Source organism: Zootoca vivipara, chromosome Z1 (genome assembly GCF_965207765.1).
Source record: "Zootoca vivipara chromosome Z1, rZooViv2.hap1.1, whole genome shotgun sequence".
Classification (NCBI taxonomy): domain Eukaryota; kingdom Metazoa; phylum Chordata; class Lepidosauria; order Squamata; family Lacertidae; genus Zootoca; species Zootoca vivipara.
In genome coordinates, this window is record NC_142583.1 from 55433073 (window position 1) to 55452969 (window position 19897).

At 42.8% G+C, this 19897-nt stretch overlaps 1 protein-coding gene across 17 annotated transcripts in view; it reads right to left on the bottom strand.

The window, feature by feature from the left end:
- The window catches only part of RAP1GDS1 (Rap1 GTPase-GDP dissociation stimulator 1), a 111751-nt gene that overhangs the window by 17918 nt on the left and 73936 nt on the right, over nt 1-19897 (bottom strand). For 10 of the 17 annotated variants that reach the window (XM_035112296.3, XM_035112295.3, XM_035112300.2 and 7 more), the window contains exons 5-7: nt 16112-16258; nt 3314-3442; nt 595-720 (exon numbers count right to left, since the gene is read on the bottom strand). In XM_035112296.3, the coding sequence (XP_034968187.1) occupies nt 595-720; nt 3314-3442; nt 16112-16258 (402 nt within the window). The remainder of the gene's footprint in view (nt 1-594; nt 721-3313; nt 3443-16111; nt 16259-19897) is intronic. The other 7 variants (XM_088661139.1, XM_088661141.1, XM_088661140.1 and 4 more) reach the window with 1 other exon arrangement.

The following is a 19897-nucleotide window of genomic DNA, read 5'->3' on the forward strand; positions in this document are numbered from 1 at the left end:
CCTAATTTTTTTTTACCAATGTTACATCTGAATCTTGTTTTGGTATCAAAGTTATATAAGCCTCTTTCCATGTTTCTGGAACTTCCCCTGTTTTTAGGGCCTCATTCATAGTATATTTCAATGGGTTCACAAGTTGGTCAATCAGTTTTTTTTATATAATATTTAGCTGTTATTCCATCTGGCCCTGGAGACTTCCCTACCTTTATTTGATTTATTGCTTCAATTACTTCTTGGGACGATATTTCTGTGTTTAATGTTCTCATTTGCTCTGCTTTCTTAACCCTCCTTTAATTTTTTTTATTGTCCCATCCAATCAAAGTTCTTTAACCTTGGATCCCCAGATGTTATTGGATTACAACTTCTGTCATCCTCAGCTATTAGTCAGGGCTGATGGTAATTGTAGTCCAGAGCATTTGGGGACCCAAGATTGAAGAACTGAAGTACAAAACACTGAAATAAGCGGGGGAGGGGGGCTCAGTCAAGGGTTTCCACACAGACCATTTCAGCTAGACACAGCTTCCTCGGCAAGAGCCATGACTCAGCCAAATATCAAAATTAATTTCTCTCCCTCAGAAACCGTCACCAGAGTCTCACCATTTTCTGCCAAAGGAGCCAAAACTTCAAATATCATCTCCTTCTTGTCATGTTCTATTTGCTTTTTGAACAGTTTCACAAGCTCTTCAGCAATGTTTGTGTAGGCGAATTGCTCTTTGCTTGATTCTGTGGAATCAAAAAGGGGAAAGCTAAGTGCACAGAATGGCAGCACTGTTTTCTGTTCAGTTTATTAGGAGGTTACTCGGCGCAGTGATTAACAGAGCTAAACGCTCTTCGCAGACAGGAACAATATACTCCCATACTTAAGCCTGTCACTAAATGAAAAGAAAAACATCCAGGCCTTTTAAGATAAATGTGATGACCTGAATTATTAATTATGTTCAAAGCTGTTAAAATTTTGCACCAGTGGAATGTGAATGTACCCATAGCAACAGCAAAATTACCAACATATAAATTAAGCCTTCAGCTGCCATCAGCTGAACAAGAAAAATTACACAGCGAGGGCACTGGGTTTCTGACTGAAGAGACTAAAGGTCAGAGCCAGCACCTTAACATTTACATGGCTGCATGCTGGCAGAATTTGTTCTGGTGTCTCAAAACAGACAAATCCAGATGCTTTGATTCAACCTTCTTTCTGGGTACCCTGAGTCTGATGGCTTTTAAAATGCAGGTGCAATATTAAGTTTATTGACCTGTTTCTGACACCTTGCGCCATCCCATCAATCAATCTACACAGTTGCCAATGTAAATAATTAGCTACTTAATTTTTTATGGTTGTATTATGTAGGAACCAGTGGGCTTGCTTTCAATACAACTCACAAGAGTAAGGAGAAGCAATGGTTATGTTCACACGTCATGCAAAGCCAAACCATGGCTTAACTTGACAGCCCTGGCTCCTGAGGAGGAGATCACAGCTGCTTGCTGCTCCCCAGGGTTTTTAGATTGGTGTGGGTTTGGCTTAGCACATTGTCTGAATCCAGGATGGCTAAGATCTCTCCTCCTTCAATGAAACCTGTAACCACAGGACAAAGATTGGCTACAGACCATGGTTAAAGGCAAGAGCTTAAGAATGAGCCTGGCACACAGTGCCAAAAAGAAGAAGACGCCACACCTTAGCTTAGCTGCCATTGTCCGCTGACCTAAACACCCCAGGGAGCAGCCAACTGGTTGCAATTCCTTCTCAGGCAGCCAGCACATTTGGAAGCATGTGGCTGTTAAGGGGTTGAGTTAAAGTAGGCCATGGTGACTTGAGGGATATGCCAAACGCTTCACAGAAAAGGTGGGTTGTGAGAAGGGATTTGAAGGAAATGAGAGAGGATAACATACAGGGCTAATACTGAACGTAAGAACTGGGAGAACCAAACTTTATGGGTTATTTATGCGCAGTGGCGATATATTTGTTTTAATTATATCATTTTCCTGTCACAGAATGGCTTTGCCAAGCCCAACCACTGTGGATGGGTAAGGTGGTCTTGCTGCTTGCTCCCTCTGCAGCATATTAACTTGAGCGATAAAACAATACAAACAGGAGAAATCATCAACGTTATGGTAAAAACATAAAATTATCATGTAATGTGAAAATTGTTATGGCTCCTCCAGTGTCAAGCAGACATTAAGGACCCATTTCCATAAAAAGAGGTGAGGGAAAGAGCTGGTGGAGGAGACACACATCAATGAATACTATGAATACTAAATTAAATTTAATCATTCTAAGCTATCACTATCAGTTTCTGCTTTCATAGTTGCCATATTTATCACAGACATCTGAAAACAGAAAGTTTGCCCAGGTTGAATGTTATAGTACAAAATTGGTTTGTTTGCTTTTAAAGTTTGTATTCCAAAAATTTCCAGGTTTTTCCCCCCCAGGCCTAGCTGGACCACTGTAAGAGGAAGGCAAACACCAACCCTGTTTGCATGAGAGGTCCTTCTAAACCAGGCACCCCCAAACTTCGGCCCTCCAGATGTTTTGGACTACAATTCCCATCATCCCTGACCACTGGTCCTGTTAGCTAGGGATCATGAGAGTTGTAGGCCAAAACATCTGGAGGGCCGCAGTTTGGGGATGCCTGTTTTAAACACTTCCCTGATATCAAGTAAACGTACCGTGTTTCTCCAAAAATAAGACACTGTCTTATATTTATTTTTCCTCAAAAACAAAACAAAACACGGTGGCTTATTTTCAAGGGATGTCTTATTATTATTATTAAGTATGGTACAGTTTAACCTACAAGGTTAAACTGCCTATCACTATGGCTTATTTTCGGGGTATGGCTTATTTTCGGAGAAACACGGTAGCTGTAAAGGCATCTAATTTTATAACTGTGCATAGACTTCTTTTTATAAGCTGTTATACTTTCTGGCGGGATAGAAAGCAACACTTCTTACAGTTAGGCAGTGAGGAAAAATCTGATAGGAAGTCGTTGTATTTGAACCTTAGAAATAAACTTTATTTATGTCAGGAGTAACCAATATGGCACCCTCTAGATGTAGTTGGGCTCCACCTCCTATCAACACCAATCAGCATGGTCAATGGTCAGTGGGGATGAAAGCTGTAGCCCAAGTGGAAAGATGAACTCATGTGTAGACATCAAGCAGGCAGAGAAGAGCTGGAAAGGGGAATTTGGGATACTTCAACAGTGAATATAGATGAAAATATCAGCACTGGTCCTCCTATAAACTTGCCATAAATAGTAAATCAGAACAATGTAATATTAATAAATAAAGAGAACAGGTTTGTGGGCTGCATCCCAGGACTTACCAAGTTCTGCTAAATTGCCAAACGCAACAAGGCACATTTCAGTCAAAGCCGAATTTTGGCAATGAATGCCCAACAATTTCACTAATGTAGGGATTACTCCCATGTTGATGAGCTGAGATTGTAGGGTATCTAAAGACAGACAGAAAAAAAGGACAAACGTGTTTGAGTTAGCACTGCCTTTGCAGTATCACACTATCGTCTCTTAATTATTCTCCAATGTCAATAGGAGGGAAGGAGGCAACTGTAGCCTACAATCAAAACACTGCACCTCCTTGTTCTTCTGCTGTCTGCTTAGCATTCAAACCTATCATGGGAAAGAAATCCCCATATGGTCTACTACAGGGGTCCCCAGACTACGGCCCGGGGGCCGGATGCGGCCCAATTAGCCTGCCAATCCGGCCCGTGACGACCCCCGCCGCCCGCCGCCCGCTCTTATGGCGCGCAGCGCGGCAGCGCTCTTCCGGGTTGGGGGAAAAAGCGCCGAAAATCCTTTGTGCGCATGCGTATGGGCCTCTCCCGACCCGGAAGTCATTTCTGGTGCACTTCCGGGTCGGGGGAGGCCCACACGCATGCGCACAATGGATTTTCGGCGCTTTCCCCACCCTGGAAGCGCGCCGCCGTGCCAGTAAGCGCCCGTGGGCATGTGCACGGGCGCGCACTCCCCCGCCCGCCGGCCCGCACAGGCGCACACTCCCCCGCCCTCCGGCCCGCCGCGCGATCGGCGCGGTGGGAACTGGCCCAAACGCCGGTAAGTCTGGGGACCCCTGGTCTACTACATGAGAGAGACTGCCTCTCTCTGGCCACAAATAATAATCTATTATAGTTTCTCCAAAATAATCTTAAGACATTGTTAAACCAGCTTTCCCAATCAGATGCCCTCCAGATGTTTGTTGGACTACAACTTCCATCATTCCTGGTCATTGGCTGTACTGACTGGGGCTGATGTGAGTTGGAGCCTAACAACATTTAGAGGGCACATGGTTGGGGAAGGATGCGCTTGTGTGCATATATCCTCAGGGGGCCATAGATTTATTAACAGTGAAGAGAAGGGAATATATATATGCAGTGCCATCACTGCGTTCAATGTTTGTGCCAGCAGAGAATCTCTCGAGAGTGAAAGAAAATTCCATGCATGCACTTCTACTTGCCCTCTGAAACCTCACAGAATTATGGATTGTGGCCTTTTACTGCAAATATTGCTGTCAGTTGTATGCATGTACATTCTACTGCTTTTAAAAGGAGTTTATACATTCATAACAGTGTGCAAAGGACACAGGCTTCTCCAACCATGGCTGCAGCCCAAGGATGGCAAATGAAAAAATGCATTTCTCAGTTATACTTCCCAAATTGCCTTTTAAAGCTAGTGACTAAATACATCTCAGTATTTCAGGTAACGGAATGCTTCTGTCAACACAACCAAATAATTCCGAGGACCAGATTAAATCAATAATCATAATCATAATAAGGCAAGGTTACTCCGTTCATCACAAAAAGCCCCCTTGGAAGCCCACAATTACAAATTATGTACACTAGTAAGTTTCATGAAGAGTAATAATAGGTATATTCATGTAAGTCACAGGTAATCTCGCCTTTCCCTCACCAATGCATTTTTTGCTTTTAAATAGTAAGGTTAGCAAGAAAAGACAGAGTAATTACAGTACTTATGGACACTAACACACTAAAAGTGTTATGCAAACAAGTCACAATATACCGGTAGGTTACAAAAAGCTTGATAAAACAAGGAAGTGGCTTAACAAAGAGCAACGATGAAACATTTCAGAAGAGTCCAGTGCCACTATGATATAATCTTCATAGATAAAAAAATATTATTGTGTGTAGATATTTGCAAACAAAAAGATGTTTGAACATTATCCATTAGGCGACACCATTAGTTTACAAAACAAAAACAAAAGCTTCCACAATTTAACAAGTGAAATATGTTTGCTTTGCAACAGAAGGAAACAATACAAAAATCAGTTGTAGTCATACTGCACTCAGATTCCTCCAAGGATGCCCCTGAGCAAAAAAATGGGAGGCTATAGCCTCACTGACTGACTGACTAAACCACATAGCCTAGGGCTTGCCGATCAGAAGGTCGGCAGTACGAATCCCCACAACGGGGTGAGCTCCCGTTGCTCGGTCCCTGCTCCTGCCAACTTAGCAGTTTGAAAGCACATCAAAGTGCAAGTAGATAAATAGGTACCGCTCCAGCGGGAAGGTAAATGGCGGTTCTGTGCGCTGCTCTGGTTTTCCAGAACTGGCTGAGTTGTGCTGGCCACATGACCCGGAAGCTGTGCTCCAGCTCCCTCGACCAGTAAAGAGAGATGAGCGCTGCAACCCCAGAGTCGTCCTCGACTGGACCTAACGGTCAGGGGTCCCTTTACCTTTTATAGCCTCACTAATTTGACTCCTGGATTTTAAAAAGCAAAAGCTGTCGCATGTGTGATAGGTTTAACCCTTTGTGCACACAGAATATCTGCAAACTGCCCCCCTCCCACCTTCTGAACCAGATCAGAATATATCCTGTTCCAGACATTCAAATGATTTTAATTTGATTTTTAATTATTAAAGGCACTGATTCACTATCCTCCTGCAGCAGAAAGCCACATAACACAACAATGGACAGCACATGATGCTGGGCCACGGGTAAAGGAGTAAGCCTGTGTGCTATCACTGGATCTCCAAACCTTTCTCCTGTTGCAGGCTTGTGTTGACAACACAAAGGTAACTCAAGATTTTGAACAAATAGCTGGATGTATGCAGATGTCTCATTGCTAAAACCTTGCCTAGATTCAATTCACATCAGCTGAAGACAGAGTGCGTCTCCGTTCAGACACTCACCTAATGCAAAGCTAACAGAAACACACAGGAATACCCAGGCTATTCACCCTCAGTATTTTCTACCTGACTGGCAGCGGATCTACACAGCCTTGGACAAGTGTCTTTCCTATTACCTGCTATCTGTTCCTTTCAACTGGAGCTGTCAGGGATTGAATCTGGGGCCTTCTGGATGCAATGTGGAAATGCTACTACCACTGAGTGGTGATTCAAAGGTCAAGGAGTGAAGAAGGCGTGCTCTCTCCTCAATAATCAAAGGAGGGGTGGTAAACTGTGTCCTTCTAGATGGTGCTGGATTAAAATTCTCATCACCCCCAAATATTGGCTATGCTGGCTGGGGCTGATGGGAGTTGGAAGTTCAACATCAGCTAGAGGAACACTGGTTAGCCACCATAAGGCAGCTGGGTCCTTCATCCAATTGCTGAAAGGACACCACTCTTTCCTCTCCAAAAAGGATAATATTGCATTATTCACCCATTGGAGTGTGGTGGAGTCAGGAGGGCTCTCTCATTCCACCACCACCACAGGAGGAGGATCTTATGCCCAAGTAAGAGTTTGAACAGAGGCCAGCAAGCTTGGAAAAATGGGAAGAAAATGCAAATTGTCAGCATTAATGTAGCAGTCAGTATTCTCCTCTGAGCTAATTTATTGAAATTTAGTATATTTTTAAGCCAAGAGCTCCTTCTTACAAAGCTTATTAAGAAACCATTACAATCAGAGAATGTTGCTTGGGGATGAGTGTTGAAGCTGGTTCTGTAACATGGTGTACCAACTAAAGGTTACAATCCTGTTCCTCTAAAATTAGTTGAATTTTTATTCTGATAGCAGAAGGATGGCACTGCAAAGAGTAGAGGCTAAAAATAAAGTTTAACTGCTGGTTGGTAGAATGTCATATGTTTAAATGAATGTCTTTGATTACCTGGGGCATCTTATTTATTTTATCTTTGGGAAAATGTTCTGTTTTTCAGGCACTGTACTTTTTATGTATTCCACCCTTTCTTTGTAAATATTACAGGGCTAAATCTCCAAGATTTCATATTCATACTTCAGTTCAAGTTACTTGGTTTAAGGACATGCACCTTTTACTTAATAAATCAGTTTGTAATTTCACTTTTTACAGACAATGGAAAATTATACTGGTAATCGAAAATCGCTGGAGCATTTGAGTTCAGCTTCTGAAGGTGCAGAAAACGAACCGTACAATTTACCACTAACTGGCTGTATTTATGTGTAAGCCTTCCAAAGACTACAAGATGCTGGAAAGCCCTCAGTGTTACAAAGCTGCTTACATTTATTTTTCGGCAAGTGCATGAAAGTGCCCCATGCATACATGAATGGGTAAATAATAATTCACTCTCCTTTAATGCCATTCTAAGTTGTTCAGAATCTTGAGGCTCCTCCAGACATTAGTTTGGCTGTTGCTTGGTAATGCCAGACATTTGAGATTCCATGGAGGTCCATCAGCTGTGTCTTCTTCTAGTGAGTGCACAGGAAGAAGCCACAATGCAGCTAGCAAACACATTACCACAGGTAATGTCAGAGGGAGCATGTGGATTATTTAGGAAACTTGGAAAAACAGAAGAGTCAACTGGCTCAACACAAGAATTAGGACACAACAGTGTGTTTTCCACTTTTAAATTCCATTTGCTTCCTCATATGCTCTTGGAATAGGGGTAGCCAATATGCTATCCTTCAGATGTTACTGGATTCCCTATCATAGCTGCCAAGTTTTCCCTTTTCTCACGAGGAAGCCTATTCAGCATAAGGGAATTTCCCTTAAAAAAAGGGATAACTTGGCAGCTATGTTCCCTATCCCATTAACTCCAGCCAAGATGGCTAATGATCAGGGATGATGGGAGCTAGAGTCAAACAACATCTGGACACTGGCCATTTGGTGCATTATGATTTACTGATAGATACTGGGATGATCTGCCATACATTGGCAAGAGTGCCTGACCCCCAGTTGTTCAACAGTAACAAAAACAAAGCTATTTATTCAATCTGATACTGAAATCAAATTCCTACTCAGAATCTGCTCGGAGGCACTCTGTTCTTTAACTCTAATGGTGTGTCTTTTGCACCTGGCGCTGGTTGGTAAATCGTTGAGTAAATCGCTGAACGAAAGATAGAAGTGGATCTTGCAAGCCTGAAATCTGCCCAGAGGCTCCCAGTAAGAGAAGGAAGGAGCTGAAGACTCAGAAGAAACACAGAAAAAAGGACAGAAAAGCACAACGTATGGCAAATAATGTGGATAGGAAGTTCATGCTGCTTCAAAAGATTATAAGAAGCGATCATGGAATGTATACATTTGAAAATGCTTTGGAAACCAACCACCCCCCCCATTCATAGTCAAATATCACCCCAGAAATTTGATTTCCTCAACCCAACTTTGGTTTCAATCTACTGAAAGGCTGTTGTTGCAGAACGTTTAGCCTGAAGTCTGGGCAACCAGACAAGTGGAACAATGTTTTAAGACACATTAACAGTTATATGAAGAAACAAGCAATCTCATCCACTATGGTTTGTAAACCAACCCAACAAAGCCTGCAGCTCATCAACACTGCAGGGAGACATAAGGTATTTGACGCAGATATAAATTCAGATGCTAAATAAGGCAACCTTGTGTACTGCTTTAGTCAAGAGTTCATCAATTTAAGTGGTGAATTTGAAGCTTATATTTTTAAGAGGAAGTGCGCTGACAGCCCAAGACTGGGTGGCGTGCAGAGTCAACTCTCTTGTGAAATATTTCATTCTACACTTATTTAAGCCCTCTTTAGAATACCCAAAGAGAGCTGGTTTCCAAGAATTTTTTAGCTCATGCCTGTGAAATGTATATATTTACTATTACATAACTGTAACCTACCACTATACCTTTGGGAATGCAAATTTCAAGCGATATGCAAACAAACACACGAGCCACTGTAGACACAAGCATTAGCAAAGGAGAAATGCGTGGCTTGAATATTGATCCACTTTCCATTTTTGCCTACATAAGATTTTCAAGTGAAGAAAAAGAAATGCAAAGCAGCAGAACATTAATCAACGAAAGCAATATATTCCAGTCACATACTTCCAGAGTGCTTGCAAGATTAAGACAAGCTCAGTGGTTTTACATTACACTGTTAAGACTTTTTCTTCAAACGTAATGGAGGAAAAGTCAATTCTGGCAGATTGAATTTTAACACAAAATGAAATGAGAAAGTATAATGTAAAGAAAAATGATTTTTAGATACAAACAATGGTGTATATAAATATATGTACACAGGAAATAAGATAACAGTTCTACATACCTCTTGTGTTTATAATTTTTTATCTAAAACTAACTGGCCCTGCCACGCGTTGCTGTGGCTCAGTCTGTTAAATGGAGCCTCAGAGTCCCCCTTCAGACTCCCCTCACCTTCAGAGTCCCCCTGTTTTATGCATGTTATGTTTACACGGCACATCCCTGTGACTCCCCCCACCCTGTTCCGACCCATGACCTATCCCGCCCCTCCTCCCCCCATCCCCCACCCAGGCAAGCCCCCACCTCCCCTCGGCCTAGTCTGGAAAGCGGCCTAGTCTCCAAAGCCGAGTCAAGATGCTGTGGAGAGGAAAGGTTTCCTACGTGCAGTACCAGTGTAGCCGTCGCTAGAGGGCGCTGGTTTGCAACCTCTCCTGTGCTCCCAGCATGCACTTTCATCTGAGTTGTGAGTTCTGGAACACGTGGTTTTGGGGGTTTTAACTGGCGTAGGTGACACATCTGTCTTAGCAAACTTTCCTATAGCCATTGGACATTCACATGTGATGTTGTGTCAAAAGTTCACCTCAATTGGTCAAGCAGCTTTGGTGCAAAGTGGAAACACACCCACATGCCCAGTTTACATTATATATATATATATATATATATATATATATATATATATATATATATATATATCAATAAATTAATAAATATCACGTGGTGCAGTGCTCTGAGTGTTGGGTTGGGTCAATGATAGCCAGGGAGTGGCTCAGCTAACATGGCTAATGGTCAGGTATGGTGGGAGTTTAGTCCAACAACATATGGAGGACACCAAACTGGCTACGCATAGGCGAGGTTGAAAGACTGAAGCTTGCACAAGGCAGAGTGAGCTTCTGAAATCCCCAGATCCAAACCTGTCTTCTAGTTGTGTTGTTAAGCTTTGAGCTACCTGGATGAAGGATGGGATAAATACACTAAACACAATGTTGAAGTGTGGACCTCTCTCCTTCAGCGTTCCAGAAAGCAGGTCACCCTCCTCCCGGTCACTCAATTTAATTTGCCCTCCCCAAGAGACACTCAACATTTTGTGATTACTGCGCATGCTCAGTCCTCACTGGGCCTTCTGGTTCTTGCCCTGTTAGGTTACGTTTTCTAAAGGACGGGTTGCTGAAATTTTACCCTCCAGATGTTGTAGGAACTCCTATCACCCCTGACTTTTGGCCATGCTGGCTGGGGCTCCTAGGAGCTGGAGTCCAACCATGTCTGAAGGGTTCCAGGTTAGCCACTTTGTACTTCTGTAAACCTTGGGGTTCCCCCAAGCATGATAAAAAATCCCTGTTGCTCACCAGTGGCGCCATTTTGCCTAACATTCTGTCAGCACTCACAAGGAGTGGAGCACTCACAAGGAGTTATCACAAGGAGTGGAAATTCCAAGCTATAATTTGATCTTACAAATTCTCACTCACGCCCATAGTTAGGACTCAGCAAAAAAGGCATATGGACCAATCACAAGACTTCGTCAGTAAATGTATTATTGGGATGGAACAAACGTCGCACCAACGTGACAGGCATACACACTTAAGGATTTGGGTGGCAGAGGACTCATCGTGTTTGAACCACCCTTTGCTGGCAATGCTATCATTCCGTAAAGTGGTATTTGTATCTTACAAGATCCCCTTTGCAGAAAAATACATTTGTATCTACACATACCTTGCAAGATGGGAGGAAGAAGGAGAGAAAAAGTTGCATATACCCATTTGAAAAGCTGCTCCTGTGACTGCTGCAGTCAACACTGCTGCAGTCCCCACCCACCACCACTGCAATGCTTCAGAGGCAATAAATCAGGGGGTGGCCAAATTCTGGCAGCTGCACAGATCAAGTGCAGCTCATGGGAGGATTTAGAAAGTAAAATTTAAAAGCCTCTTACTTTGTGGCTGGTGGCCACGATAAAAAAATATTCATCCTCCTCACTTGCAGGGTTAAAATACAGTGGTACCTCGGGTTAAGAACTTAATTCGTTCTGGAGGTCCGTTCTTAACCTGAAACTGTTCTTAACCTGAGCTACCACTTTAGCTAATGGGGCCTCCCGCTGCTGCCGCCACGCGATTTCTGTTCTCATCTTGAAGCAAAGATCTTAACCCGAGGTATTATTTCTGGGTTAGTGGAGTCTGTAACCTGAAGCATCTGTAACCTGAAGCGTTTGTAACCCGAGGTACCACTGTACCATGTGAAGCAAAAGCCTCGAACCCAGAGAACAAGCAGCAATGCAAGATGGCAAAACTGAATAAACAATCACACATCAGGGTGACGGATGAAGAAGAGGAGATTTGAGGAGCAAAGGCTAAACCATGGCAATGACAGCTTTTAGTAAGCGAGGAAGAAAAGCTATGAAAACAGAACTCTGGTATGATTATTCAGCAATTGTGGGTGGGTGGGTGGGATGAAGAAATTGGGTGCACCCTGAGACTTGACCATCTGAAGATCTGGCTCCTCAGCTCTTTAGAGTACATTCCTGAGGAGACATAGTTAAGACTTGCAATGTTAGTCTATTTACTTTGGGCACCACAGCTGTAAAGGAGGAAAGGGCAGCTTGTTAACATGGAAAAGGTATGGAAATGAAAGGAAAAAGCAGTAGCATTTTAGAAGAAGGATAGAAATGAGTGTGCATTTAATGTATTATTCACAGAGCTATCATCAGATCATAGGAACTGTTATTGATGCAATCCACAGCCCTGATTGCAGTTTGAATGAGATGGAGGTGCCTCGGTGCCCAGCCTTGCCTACTTTGAGAATCACCTCCTCAAATCGTGGGCGGCAGCTACCATTGGCCCCTTCTGGAAGTAGTCTGTGGAAATGCACAGAGGAGACCATTTTGGGTGAGGGGCGGGACCAACACAGTATCCATTGGTTCCTAATTTAGCCTAGCTGCTGTCACATGGCAGCAATGGGCCCAAGAAAGGTCTCTTCACAGCACCAGCTTGGGAGCCGCCATAGCAGAGGGCCTTTTTTCCCCTCTTCCACACACAACCCAGCTACCTCTCACTGTGGCCAACAGCAGCCTCCCCTTCTGTGGCTTCCAGAAAATGGCATTCAGAACCATTCATACCTCCGACAGCAGAGGCCAAACCAGTAAGTAATCCAAGTTGGTGGCTCCTGTGGGAATGAGCTCCATAGTTTAACTATGTGTTGGGTTTGGATTACACCCTAATACTATGAGCTTTGCTCAGGGCTTTTTTTTCCAGCTGGGACTCACTCAATCTGTTAAAATCTTCATACATTTGTAAATGATTTTTTTTTTCCTGAAAGAGGCGAACCCTTTCTTTCTTTGGTTTTAAATTATGCACCTATGTGTTAAATTATGCACCTATGTGTAACCTTCGACGCCTCCCTTTCCATGGAGGCGCAGGTTGCAGCCACAGCAAAGGTGGCGTTTTTCCATCTCCGCTGTATCAAGCAGTTGGTCCCTTACCTCTTTCGCCCTGATCTGGCCACAGTGATCCATGCGACGGTCACCGCCAGGCTTGATTATTGTAACTCGCTCTACACGGGGCTGCCCTTGAAGCTGACCCAGAAACTCCAGCGGGTGCAGAATGCCGCGGCGAGGCTCCTTATGGGGTCCCGGCCGCGGGATCACATTCATCCAGTGCTTTACCAGCTGCACTAGCTCCCGGTGGAGTACAGGATCAGGTTTAAGGTACTGGTTTTGACCTTTAAAGCCCTATGCGGCTTGGGACCCTCATATCTACGGGACCGCCTCTCCTGGTATGACCCGCGGAGGACCTTAAGGTCCACAAACAACAATACTCTGGAGATCCCGAGCCATAAGGTGGCTAGATTGGCCTCTACTCGGGCCAGGGCCATTTCAGTATTGGCCCCAACTTGGTGGAACGCTCTTTCACAGGAGACCAGGGCCCTGCGGGATTTGTCATCTTTCCACAGGGCCTGCAAGACAGAGCTGTTCCACCTGGCCTTTGGGTTGGACTTAGTCTGACCCCTGTGTTTTCCTCCCTCATGGCTTGGATTTATGGACTACCGGTACTTAAAATCAGGCTGCATTTTAAATTTTAATACTGCATTTTAATCTGTATTTTAATTAATTGCTTTTTATGTTTTATTGTAATTTTATTGGTGTGAGCCACCCTGAGCCCGGTTTTGACTGGGGAGAACGGGGTATAAATAAAAATTTATTATTATTATTATTATTATCATCATCATCATCATCATCATCATCATCATCATCATCATAGTAAGTCGAAAAGCGACATTGGAAACGCGATTTCCCATAGGAATGCATTGGAAACGGAAAAATTTGTAAGTCAAAGCAACCCCATCTAAAAATTCGTAAGTTGAAAAAACCCTATCTAAAACCTCCGCGGTTTCCGTTCAGATATCGAGAAATTCGTAAGCATGCGGCCATTTGCCCCATTCGTAAGTCGAAAAATTCCGTTGTCGAGTCATTTGTAAGTCGAGGTACCACTGTACTTTTCTTCCCACCAGAGAGATGAACCTATGAAAATGGACCACATGAAGCTTTCTAATTCAGGATGCAAATATTTGAAGTGTGTCTTGCCACAGACACATTGTCAAAACAGTCCCTCCAACCCAAACACACACTCCCCTTAATTATACTCCTTGAAATACGTCAAGGCCCTATAGAGTTTTTTATGTTAAAAAGAAAAAAAGGAGGGCATCAGTAATGCAGATTTTCCTCCTGGATGGAATAAGTAGCTCATTTAATATTTATAAATTGTTTGGACTGCTCAAAAAGTGTTTACCTGGGAGCTTATATTCTAATTAGTTTATTTAGAAAAGTGCTCACAGGTGATTAGGAAGAACTGCCAGTTTAATAATGAACCTCGGAGATTGGGCAGGGGGGGGGGGGTAATCCTCTTGGGTTGCCCAATCGCCTTGCCTGTTAGAAATAATAGCTCTCCCTCTTCCTCAGATTAATTCAAGGGAGTCGGCAGAACCACTTCAAAGACGGGATAAATCTATTAAGCTAAAACCATTTTGCAGACAGAAAAAAGTTAATGAGAAGACTTCATAGAATGGGAAACAACAGCAGCAGAGCTGGGTGCCAAACATAAAATGCACTGAACAGCAAAAGAAGCGTATTTGTTATTACGAAAGGTGATGAAAGGACTATTTATGAAGGTTCGCACAATCCTTTTAGACAAAAACCAGTTGCCCACATTCTGCTGCCAGGCGGGGTCTGGCTTGATTGTGACTGGCCCACTTCAAATAAAAAAAATTCCTTCCAGTAGCACCTTAGAGACCAACTAAGTTTGTCACAGGCCCACTTCAGAATGTCTTATGAAACTTCATGCATCCTAGTTGTAGCATGAAGCTCCTGGCTTGCATTAAGCCTTAAACTCCCATTATGTCAAAACTTGGAAATTCTGGCTTAATGTCAGTTAGCAAACAAACAAACAAACAAACAAACAAACAAACAAACAAACAAACAAACAAAGCAAGCATGATGCAATACAAGCCAGGATCTTGATAGTGAAACCAGTGTGCAATTGAAGGGGAACAAGATGGAGGGGGAAAAGGGAGGAGTTTGGCCCCAAGGCTAATTCTTGGCATCATAAACTCAATGGCCCAGTTCAGACAGTCTTTCCCAGTTTCATAAACCCACGTCTATGAAGCCTTGAATGACTGCCCTAACTGGGCCACTGGCTCCCAATGGCTCAACCCAGATGTTACTTCCTGACATTATAAACCAATGCTTTCCAAACTTGGGTCTCCAGCTGTTTTTGGACTACTTGTTGTTGTTTAGTCGTTTAGTCGTGTCCGACTCTTCGTGACCCCATGGACCATAGCACGCCAGGCACTCCTGTCTTGCACTGCCTCCCGCAGTTTGGTCAAACTCATGTTCGTAGCTTCGAGAACACTGTCCAACCATCTTGTCCTCTGTCGTCCCCTTCTCCTAGTGCCCTCAATCTTTGCCAACATCAGGGTCTTTTCCAAGGATTCTTCTCTTCTCATGAGGTGGCCAAAGTATTGGAGCCTCAGCTTCACGATCTGTCCTTCCAGTGAGCACTCAGGGCTGATTTCCTTAAGAATGGATAGGTTTGATCTTCTTGCAGTCCATGGGACTCTCAAGAGTCTCCTCCAGCACCATAATTCAAAAGCATCAATTTTGGACTACAACTCCCATCAATTCCATGACAACTGGTCTTGCTGGTTAGGGATGATGGGAGTTGTAGTCCAAAACAGCTGGAGACCCAAGTTTGGGAAGCACTGTTAAACCATGGTTTATGAAGGCAGACATGTCAAGCCTAAGCTGGGCCACGTGAGTTCTATTGGGGTGTGCAACAGTTCCTTCCTGTGGCGAACAGGAAAATGTCTTCACGACACCCCACTGGCAAAGAGCTCCCCTGCGCATGAGGTGTTGCCCCATACATTTCAACACAGGAAACAAAGCTGCATGAGTTTTCTTTTTCACATGCAAAATTGCTCCCTCCATTGAAATGAGGGGAGACGCCCTCATTTGCTTCCAGAAGTCCTATGTGCTTGTACATATACTGCACATGAGGATCTTAACAGGGGCAAATATATATTTACTACTATGATATTTACAACCATTTTGCTAATACAATGGGAAACACTGTTTTTAACCTGTAATTAAAATAGCAACTTTTCTTGCGTACTGGTTTTAACATTATATATATTAAAAAAGAAAATCCTAGGTGTATAGTGTACTTAAGAGAAAAGGGTTTCTTAGGATTTTTGTTTACCATTCTCATTGCTATAGTTCATCAGCATGCCACAAAAGACAGTCATGAGCTTCTCACTGGCTGGATCTGTTTTACTGCACAGTGACCTTAAATGGTCTATTACAATCTCTGCCCCACCTGCATGGTCAACTGCGCTTCTGCCCTCATCTGTAAAAAAAAGAGTCAAGTTAAAAAATAAAATTAAAAAGGCACTTAAGAGTTCCAAACATAACAATAGTCATAAAAAAGTAGATGGGTCTTGGGTAATTAGTGCTACTATAATCACAGCATGAACTGGGCAAAGTATTTACACAAGTGCTTAAGGGATAGGCTGCTACAGGCACCTTATTTTAAGGGCAATTTCTTGGAAGACATAAACCTGGGGAGAATCCCAAGGCCCATCCTCTCCAGGAGGTCCACTCAACCCTTCCCTCATGCCACCAGCTCTTGCGTTTTCGAAATCATTCCTTCACCGGGAAGGCAGAAGATAAAAAAGCAGCAATGCAGTACATTTTCACTTGGAAGTAAATGCCACTGAACACAATGAGACTTGCTTCTGAGTAGACACAGGATTGCATTGGTGTTTCCTCAGAGCCAAACACAGATAGATGCTGCTTCATAGCAAAAGTTGGTATGGCAACTATGCTTGAGGACCATAAATCAGGAAGACAGGGCCACCTTTTTTAAAAAATTAGTCAATTGGGGGGGGGAATGGAAATCCACAAAAAGCAGCCTTTCCCTTCTGTCCACAGGAGCTAAAAAGTATTCTGTTCCATGAATGGAATTCCACTCATTCGTCTCTGCATCCAACCTGATAAAACTAAATTTGGGGAGAGGAAATTGTTAGAGAGAGTTTGGCTCCATGTTCAGACCAGTAGTGTGTATCTCTCTTGAAGGGAATAAAGCACATTGTAAATTGAAAATGCCACATGATGCTAATTACAGGCTATCTGCCCTCCCTTTCTGATCCCAAAGTCCCAGAGTATTCCACAAAACATGCTCAGTGATCCACAGTGAAAACAAGTTCAGAATGTGCTTATTCTTTCCTTGACTGTTACCCTGTCAACTTTAGCAGCCAAGTGAACTCCCACGCAAAACGTGTTTCTTTAGCAGCTTGCAAGGTGGTGGTGGTGGGTTTTTTTTTAAAAAAAAAACGCAATAAGTTTTTTTTTCAAGAAAGCAAACAACAATATGTACTGCTTGCTTGTAAACACAACAAACTGCTTTCACAGCTTCAGTTTGCATCACTACAGTTCCCAATAAAATTCGTCTTGAGGATATTTAAATGTGCACGTTGTTCTTAAGGTTTGTGGTTAAGCTCAAGTGATGAGAAATACCACACAGCGATGAGAAAGGGGGGGGGGTTTGAGGGGCAAGACAGCAGCAAGCTCAACATGACACAAATGCAGCAGTAGAGCCAATTCTGCTGGTGCACTGCAAAGGCCTCATTGCCCCTCCACCACTGCATAGTATACTGTATCAGTTTTACATTCATTTGTTGGGAACAGTCTATTCATAACTGAATGTTTCAGCTAATAGCCATTTAGTTTTCCAGCCTCCTGAACTCTTCTCCCCATCTCACCGGTCTGACTACGTCTTAGACATACACCAATATGGTTGCTATTTATTAACAATTCCGTATACTCTCAGGAACAATCAAAGATTTCTAACTCCACTCTCTCAGCTCCACTGTTTGTAGATGGACTTGATAGAAAACACTTTCTACAACCATATTCTGCCTGAGATGGCCAAAGAGATCATTTAACTCTGAAAAGACAAGGGTGAGGTTTAAATAAAGTTTTTCCAAAATGTATATACTTCAGGGATATATAAAATAACACAGTTCCCTTTGTACACAATAAACTTCTAATTCCTTTAAAAAGGGGACACTGGATGAGTTTTTGTTGTCTCATCTCTTCAATCTTACTGAACTAGTGGACCAAATCTTTCAAAATTCTGTTATTCTTGCTCCTTTCACTTTTTGTTAAGGAATAGGTTGTGCTATTTTTTTTGGAAAAATTCTGTTAATGTGCTCAACTTTATGCAATGCATTTCTCAGGAGTGAAACAATTAGCTAAACAAACATTTGTGAAACCAATAAATATGAGCATATTTCCCCACCACCCCCAGAGATGAAATTAAAAACAAAGAGAGGCTGATCATTCCATTATTTTTACTGAGCAATTTGGACTTTTGTGCATCACTGTGGTAGATCACTTTTAAATTATATTTCTCAGCAGGATACATTTAATAGGACTGGAGAGCAGCAGAAGGAACAAAAATGGTTCCTTAAAATTATAGTTTTCCATATACCTCAAGAATATTTTACTCTTCAAAAGTCTCCCAAAGGAGCCCTTTGAAGAATTTTTAATCCTCAGAAAAAAATATTTCCAGTCCTAAAGAAGAGTGCCCTGAAAACATTTGCTGTATTTGATGAGGATTTAGTTATTCTGTTCCAGTTCCACACATTAATGGCGAACTCTCAGGGTTGTTTCATCATCTTTAATTCCAAGTCTATGGTTGCTTTTGCAAGTTTATAGGATATATCTAAAATCAGAACATGGGGGAAAAATCATATGCTTGCAAACTGAGGGTGTCTCCAGAGTTTCAGATTTGGGGCATGTCGATAAAACCTTTTCACGTTGCAAGACTAGACATGGGAGTGGCTTTTCAAAACAAATCTTGTTAAGATGTGGTTCTCAGATTTCAATGCCAAATAACACAAACTGAAAATCAAACACGATGAGCCCGCAGTGCAAATATAATACATAGTACCACAAGGACAAGGAACCTCAGGCCTCAAGGTCAAATGCATTCCCCCCCCACTGCCACTGCCTCTTTGTCTGGTGCTTTGGACTCTCCCTCAACCAGCCCCTCTCCTCAACTGCCCCATCTCTCCAAAGGCCACACCCTGCGGTGGCAACTGCAGAACACCCTCCTTCTTGCCTGCCTGGAATGTGTCCTCGAATTCTGATAATGATTCTTGCTTGTCTGGATGGAGGATAGAGAGGGGTGCATGTAGAAACTATCCTGTACAAAGGTGAAATGTACATTTCTTCATGCCATAACTGGCCAGGAGGAGGAGGAGGAGAAGAAGAAGAAGAAGGAGAAGAAGAAGAAGAAGAAGAAGAAGAAGAAGAAGAAGAAGAAGAAGAAGAAGAAGAAGAAGAAGAAGAAGAAGAAGAAGAAGAAGAAGAAGAGGAAGAAGAAGAAGAAGAAGAAAGCCTTTTGTTCCCTCTCCTCAGGAAAAAGAGAGAAAGAGGCAAAACTTGTTCCCATGTTTTCCACCAATGAGTTATGTTTTGGGCATTTCCAAAAGCCAGAAATATCCCAGGGTTCTAAAGAACAGGTGTCCACAGTTTTCTATCCTGCTTCGTGTTTGCTCTATTCATAGCAGCCACCAGGATACATCTGAGACAGGCACGGTCCGGAAGTTATTCTGTGAGTGGGTGGGTGGGTGTTAAGCCCCTAACCCCAATGCAAAGTGTTAGGCTAAAGCCGATGCACTCATTAAAAATTCACTGTATAATTAACTTACAGTGCAATGTATACATGTCTACTCAAAGCCTCCTTGTGTTTAATTGGGCTACTCCCAGGTAAAACAAATTGGGTATAGGATTACAGTAAGCAGGCTAGATGAAAAGCAACTGAAGCCTTGAAGCTGTGCCTAATTACAATGTGGTGTGATAACTTTTCTCTCCATTATGGTAATGCATGCAAATACATCATAATGAATTGCTGAGGCTACTGTTGCCCTGCTTCCATTTACCGGGGTGGGGTGGGGTGGGGTGGAATCAGTCATGCTTT